Source organism: Drosophila sechellia, unplaced genomic scaffold (genome assembly GCF_004382195.2).
Source record: "Drosophila sechellia strain sech25 unplaced genomic scaffold, ASM438219v1 Y_27, whole genome shotgun sequence".
Lineage (NCBI taxonomy): Eukaryota > Metazoa > Arthropoda > Insecta > Diptera > Drosophilidae > Drosophila > Drosophila sechellia.
In genome coordinates, this window is record NW_022611395.1 from 168,072 (window position 1) to 175,400 (window position 7,329).

At 41.8% G+C, this 7,329-nt stretch overlaps 1 protein-coding gene across 1 annotated transcript; it reads left to right on the plus strand.

The window, feature by feature from the left end:
• The first annotated feature begins 4,913 nt into the window (after positions 1-4,913).
• On the plus strand, positions 4,914-6,224 carry LOC116803441 (dynein beta chain, ciliary-like). Its single transcript, XM_032727158.1, has 2 exons — positions 4,914-5,086; positions 5,801-6,224. Exons 1-2 carry the CDS (start codon positions 4,914-4,916, stop codon positions 6,222-6,224), a joined length of 597 nt encoding a protein of 198 aa, XP_032583049.1.
• The last annotated feature ends 1,105 nt before the right edge of the window (positions 6,225-7,329 follow it).

Here is a 7,329-nt window from a genome sequence, read left to right on the forward strand (position 1 = left end):
AACGAAACATCGGTAATAACTGGCTAGACCCAAAAATGATCTAAGCTCATACAGATTTCTAGGCTCTGGGCATTCCTTTATGGCCTTTACTTTTTCTGGGTCGGTTTTTGCACCTCCATTGGTAACAATAAATCACAGATATTCAACGCTTTGCTTAAAAAAGTGCGTCTTTTCGTTGGATACCTTCATGTTGGCATCACACAGGCTTTTTAAAACCCAATCTATGTGCCTAACATGGTCGTCTTCATTTTCAGAAAAAATAATGACGTCATTTACATAGACATAGCACGATTTGCCAATCTGTTCCCGTAAGACGTCGTCGATCGCTCATTGGAAGACGCTTCCCGCATTCTTCAGCCCGAGCGGTAATCGAAAAAACTCATACTTTCCGCCGTTTACCGAAAAAGAGGTCTTCTCACGGTCATGCTCGGCCAAGTATATCTGGTGGTAGCCGGACTTTAAATCTAACGTTGTAAAGTACTTGGCTTTTCCTAAGTTGGCCAGTATTATGGGGATGTTTGGCATTGGGTACTTATCAGCGATGGTTTTTTCGTTAAGTTTCCTAAAGTCTATAACCAGACGCTTATTTTTGTTCCCCAGCTCATCATGGCCTTTTTTGTCCACAACCCATGTTGGATTGTTGTACGGTGACCTTGAGGTTCTAATAATACCTTTCTGCAGTAAGTCTGCGATTTCTCGCTTAACAAACTCAGATACACCCATGGGGTGAGGGTATAATTTGGAATATATCGGCTTTCATCGCTTGTGCGAATTGTGGCAACAACAGAAGTGTTAAACGGCAGTGCCTCGTTAAAGGCTGAAAATGCCTTAGATCTGTTTGCCATCATGTTTCGAAATTGATCTTTTACATGTTCTGGTACGGCGTGTCATTTACGTTAGTAAAATTTACATTGTCGCAATTATGATGCTGAAGCTTTTCAGAAACAGAACCATAATTTATCGTCAAGTTTTGCTCCCACTTGAGCTAGCAGGTCAAATCCTATAATACCATCGAATGGTGTTAGCGCGTCTTTTCCAAAAATGTTCATCAAACATTTCTGGTGAACTCTGTTAGAACCATGAATGGAACTAACTCTGAAAGGGGAATCGACCTGCATCACATTTATAAGTTCCTTTACGGGCTTGATGTAGTTCTTTGCCGCCCCTGTGTCGATTAAAATTTTTAGTTTCCTCCCTTGTAGCTGTCGTTCAATGAACGGCAGTCGGGAGCGCTGCCTAAAAAATTGATCTGATCATCAGACTCTTCGTCTATCTCGGTAACGGCCGCTGCGGCCGCGCCTTCATATTCGCTGTCATTTTTTTTGTCAGCCTGTTGCATGGTGTTTTGCAATCTCTGACGCCTTTGACCGGTCATGCGTGCGGAGCCAAATCTTTTGTGGCCCCGAGTACTTTCGGCCTTGGTATTTGTAGGCTGACCGCTTTCAAATGAAGTCGGTTGCCTAATTTGAGTCATGGTGGAGCCTAACTCCATAGGCTCAAGGGTGGCCTAAGATTTACGTTATCCCCTTTAGTGAATTTACAAGTAGTACATCTAGATATATACGAACGGATTATAGTGACCAAAAAAGTACTGTTTAAGTTTCTGTTTCATCCGTCCCATTCCTAGATGAGCTGACTCAGCTGGATAATGTGCTCGCTGTAAAACAGTCGAAGGCACCCAAAGTTTCCATGATGCACTATATAAACGTTTCTCTTCTGTTTTCTTGTCGTCAACACGCTTGTAAACATATCCATCTGGCAATTTTAATTGGTTTTCCTGTATTCTCTTGATCAAATCCAAATATTCCAATAATTTAAATTCATTTGACGACAAATCAATCATAAGACCACCATCTTGGATTTTATTACCTGCGATTTCGTCCCGCCTTAAATGTGTTTTGGGTACCTTTCCGGTGTTTAATTTCAAAAGAAAGCCTTGTAATCGGATGGACAACCTAGCCAATTTCCCTGACAAATCTTTCTGTTCGGAGGAGGTCGTCTAGATAGACAAATACTCTTGTTCTTAATTTTGTCGGTATGACTTGGTCCATTAATCTGCAGAGCGTTTGAGCTGCATTGCACAGCCCAAACGTCAAAACTTTAAACTGGTATCGACCCTTATCGGTATGGTGAAAGCTGTGCATTGGCGAGATTTCTCCTCGAGAGGTATCTGCCAAAAGGCATTATTCATGTCTAAGCCGGTAAGGTGGCAGCCTGCTAAGCGTCTGCATTGGGTAAGCGTCCTTTAGGTTAAGCTTATTCAGTTCGCGTGAGACTAGACATAACCGAGTCTTTTCTCCTTCTGAACCAAAACGCATTTACTACTCCATGGGCTTTTCGACTCTTTGCTGGTAACACCGGCCAGTGCCTCTCCTTGACCGGTCGGGAACTGCCTAAATCTATGCTGTGCTCCATGATATGCGTACGCCCTAAGCCTTCTTTCTCGTATGATTACAATTACTACTCCATGGGCTTTTCGACTCTTTGCTGGTAACACCGGCCAGTGCCTCTCCTTGGCTTGTCGGGAACTGCCTAAATCTATTCTGTGCTCCATGATATGCGTACGCCCTAACCCTTCTTTCTCGTATGATGGAAGTTTGCTAATGACTTGGCTGAGCCTATCCTGTTGATCGGTAGATAGTTCGTGGTTCTTGGCCGTAATGTCAGACTCTTCGCGTCCTACGTCTAACTCTGAAACTGAACCGACACTGTCAGTAATTTTGCTCAGTATGCCGAACTTCTTCCAGAAATCAATACCTAAATACACATCCTGTTTTAGATCAGGAATGATAAGGAACTCTACGGAATTTTTCTGATTGCGATATGTAATATCTACGATTAATCTAATCTTTACCGAACATTCTGATTTATTTGCCGTTCTTATGTGTCCTGAACAGTTACGTAATTGAGGGTGATTACTCAACGTCTTTGCTGCGTTGCCTCTTACACAACTTACTGAAGCGCTTGGATCTAATAACGCGACATATGACTGATCATCAATTACGATATCCGTATATAGGTGGCTCTCCCTGTTACGTAAAATATCCGATATTAATCGCCTGTCGACTGTCGCGAACTCTTTCCCAAAACGTTCCGGCTCGCAAGGTTGATCTCTTGGGTTTATAGTCGGAACAATTTACATCTCAGAATATTCGCTTCCTATCCTCTTTATACATATACTCTGATATGTTTCGTGTGGAACCGTGTTCTCTTTCGTATTCTCATCTGAACTGCTGTCGCCTATAACTGCGTGTCTTGACCCAGTTTCTGTGTTTTCTTGTACATCTTATGATTTGCATGCGACAGCTGGATGTCGGCAGACGCATCCGCATGTCGGTTTTCCGCGGGCTTACAAGGTTGGCATTAAGGTTTAAATATATTCTTAGCTCCGCATCCATAGCAAAAGATGCGAAGCTGATTTTCAAGACATTCGTCGAAACGGTGCCCCAAGCTGTCGCAATAATACCAGTACTTTAACGGCTTTCGCTGTAATGCGGCAACTTCTCCCGCCTCTTGTTCCTCGCTTTCATCATCCAATTGGGATAAAAGTGCTTTTCATTGGTTGAACTTTGACTTGCTTACAAAACTGTTCATGCGTGCGCATGAACCTAAATACATTAATTCGAATCTAAGTGATGTTTTGGCATGTCTGATAAGTAAACGCACCAACGATTCTTCGGATATGGGGTTCCGTAGCCGCGCTACGAGTCTTTCTACTTGAAACTGGAACTCTTCAAAAGGTTCCTTTTCACCTTTACGCCTCCTATTAATCGCTTCCGAAATTTCCATATCAGTGTCAATGTCTTCGAATTTCTTACGAAATTCTTCAGAGAACTCTCTCCAGTCACAGTGGCTTTACCATTAAAGAATAAGTGTAAGTGGTAACACAGGATCTGTAGGTCCCCGTTTAGGTTTTGTTGGGTTACAGATAACACACGGCTAAGGAATTCTTCGGTCTGAAGGCCATAACGTGCGCCATCGAATTCAATTCGCCAACTCTGGATTATGTTTGGCACTTTGTCCGGATTAACTGACAAGTTCGACCTGTTGCTAGTCACACTAATATGCTGTTGATTAGTGTTTCCTAATGTATCTATTGGATTGAGGCATTAATATTTTCAACATTGGATCCTGAGTTCATTTCTAACTTTATTGAATCAAACTGCGTTCGAATTGCAGAGGTCAAATCTTGCATAAGCTGACGCTGGAAAATCTGCACTTCGGCACGTACTGCACAAGCGTTATCCTCTTTATGACTTGAAACGTTTAAGTTTGAGTTTGTACTGTTAGAAAGGTTGTGTTTTGGCTGGCTTAAACCGTCTACTCTACGGTGTCCACTACCGCGGCCTCTCTTTGGCCCAGTTGGTCTGACGAACTGCTCGGTCATCGGTGTTACTTAATTGTTCTGCCGCTATTATTTCAGATTTCAAGCTATTCCTCGGTGATTTTGGTTCTTCTTCTTCTTTTTCTACCTCAGCTATACCCTAACATTAATTACGAAAATATGTTCACTACTGAATCTAGTATGGTGGACTAATAAAAATAAACTCCAATTTCTTCTTTTTTTTTTAAACTTTAAATTTAATAGTGAATTTAATAAAACGCTACGTTCTCAGATCAAATAGAATAATATCAAAATAAGAAAATATAAGCTTACATTATATTCAAAGAAAATTATTTTTTAATTTGAAAAAAAAAAAAAAAAAAAAAAAAAAACAATTCAAAACCAAAACGAAAATACGCGAGATCAGCTCAGATCATATCAGCGAGATATCATATCAGCTCAAAATTCCAGTGGATTCGCTCGTCGACTTAATTTGATTCTCGGCTGGCAATGCCGTCTCTCGTACTCCTCACAGCTAACTAATTCGCATACCCTATTATATGCGAGGCAGATGGATTGTTTGGGCTACATGTATCAAGGTTTAGTGCATCGCAACCGCGTGCAAAAAGGTTCACTAGATAGATTCTCTTGGCAGAACGATTTATTTTTACGCGCCGTTGCATCCGTTTGGCCAGGCGAAAGGCGTCCCAGGCCACGGATAGATTCCGTTCCGGACGACTCCTTTATGGGCCGCCATCAGGGGTGTGATAGCCCATCACAAGAAGCACGTGGTTGCCTCATATGCATCGATAATTTCCAAAGGATATATCACTAGTTTTCAATAGCTTCAGACGTATGCCTGATCACTGGGACGGGCGAAAATCAAGTGAGCGAGGACCGTTTGTAAATCTGCCTGCGTGGCCAACTTCGCTTCCAGGAATTTACGTTGGAAGTGCAAGAACGAAAAGTAACGGTGATATGGCGTGATATCTTGGTTTCCTCGCGGTTTACATTGTCGTTCGATTGACTTTTTGGTCGCAACTGAACATCTTGTGTGAACGAGAGTGTAGATGAGTGACGAAGAGAAACTGACCTTGAATATTCTGGAACTCAGCCGCTCTCTCAGTAATATTTTCGAATATACATTAGATATGAGCTAGATGTTACCCTTTACGCTTTCAAATATTAATTGAACCCTCACAGTAGACCAAACATCTGTTGTCCAATTTTGTCAAATTATCACGTTCCCACGATCCAAGCCCAGACTCACAACATCGAAAAAAGAAGTTTTGAATTTCAATAAATAAAATCGTAAAAATTTAAGACCGCTTGTATCCAAGCACTTGAATCCATGAGTCTCTAACTGCTCATTACAGTTCTAAAGTCCAAAGTTCATATTCAAAGAGCTCTAGAGCGAGGCTTGATCGTCAATCAACAAACTTGCGCTGCGTCTTTGTCTCTAAAATCTGTATGAAGTCCATACATTATTGTGGCATTTCAGGAGTGTGAGCGAATGAACAATCTTATGACTGAGTTGAGGCGCTCTCTTAATGAGCTTGACCTCGGCTTTAAAGGAGAATTGACTATTTCATCAGGTATGGAGGATCTAATGGTTTGTCTTTACATGGACCAAGTGCCGGAACAGTGGACCAAGCTAACCTACCCCAGCATGCTAGGGCCACAATCCTGTTTCTCCGATTTAATGTTGCGGCTGCGAGAGCTAGAGGGTTGGGTGGCCGACTTTCGTATGCCTTCATCAATTTGGTTGGCAGGATTCTTTAATCCTCAGTCGCTCCTTACAGCTATCATGCAACAGACGTCGCTCAAGAACGAATGGCCCCTCGATAGAATGTGTCTTAATTGTGATGTCACCAAAAAGTGGAAAGAGGAGCTTACGTGAGTAACACATTTCTTTTAATCTAAAAGAATTTTTTTTGTTACATTTTTTTAACATACGTCTAATTCTTAACGATGTGGGAGGTGCTGGTAGATGGTGTTGGGAAGTCTAGACTTGTAAAATTTTGTATGTATAACCCTCATTTGTCAACTCATAGTATGCTGGGCTTACTTTTTTAATAACCGTCGACTTAACAAATGCGGGGGCAGGTTATTACTGAATTTCTTGACTGCATTGCTCTGAGATAAGTTTCGGACAAATACCGTGTCACCTACAGTTAGCTGTATGCTTCGACTTCGCAGATTGTACCGCTGAGCGTTATTCACGTGCGTCGTGGCAATCTTAGTTTTAGCTCTTGTCGAGCTAACTGTAAAATATCCGGATATTTTAAGACTACATCGTCTGTCAGGGTGTCGAACTTAAAGTAGTTCATAATCTCTTCCGTTTAAAATCATATTCTGACCGAAGCAAAGGTAATAAGGTGAGGATCCTGTACCACGGTGAAAGTTATCCCTCAAGGATCCGCTTATTTCGCTTAAATGTTGATCCAAAGTCGTGTGATATTGTCCTACATAAGCGCGCACTGCTGCCGTGCAGATATGTGTAAGGCCGAAACGAGTCAGAAAAGCCTTAAACTGAGCCGACTTAAACTGTGAACCATTGTCTGTTAAGATCACCTCGGGCAGGCCGAAGGTATAAAATACGTGCTTCACTAGGAAATCGAGGATTTTGTCAGACGTAAATTTCTTTAATGAAACTTTAACTCTTAGACCTAGCATAGGACCATACATAATAAGTCCATGTACAATTTTTGAAAGGGTCTGTCCGACGTCATTGGTCTACCCATGGGTGGCCTAAGGCCCCTTTAGTGAATTTACAAGTAGTACATCTAGATATATACGAACGGATTATAGACCAAAAAAGTACTGTTTAAGTTTCTGTTTCATCCGTCCCATTCCTAGGTGAGCTGACTCAGCTGGATAATGTGCTCGCTGTAAAACGGTATCTCTAAGAGTCGAAGGCACCCAAAGTTTCCATGATGCACTATATAAACGTTTCTCTTCTGTTTTCTTGTCGTCAACACGCTTGTAAACATATCCATCTGGCA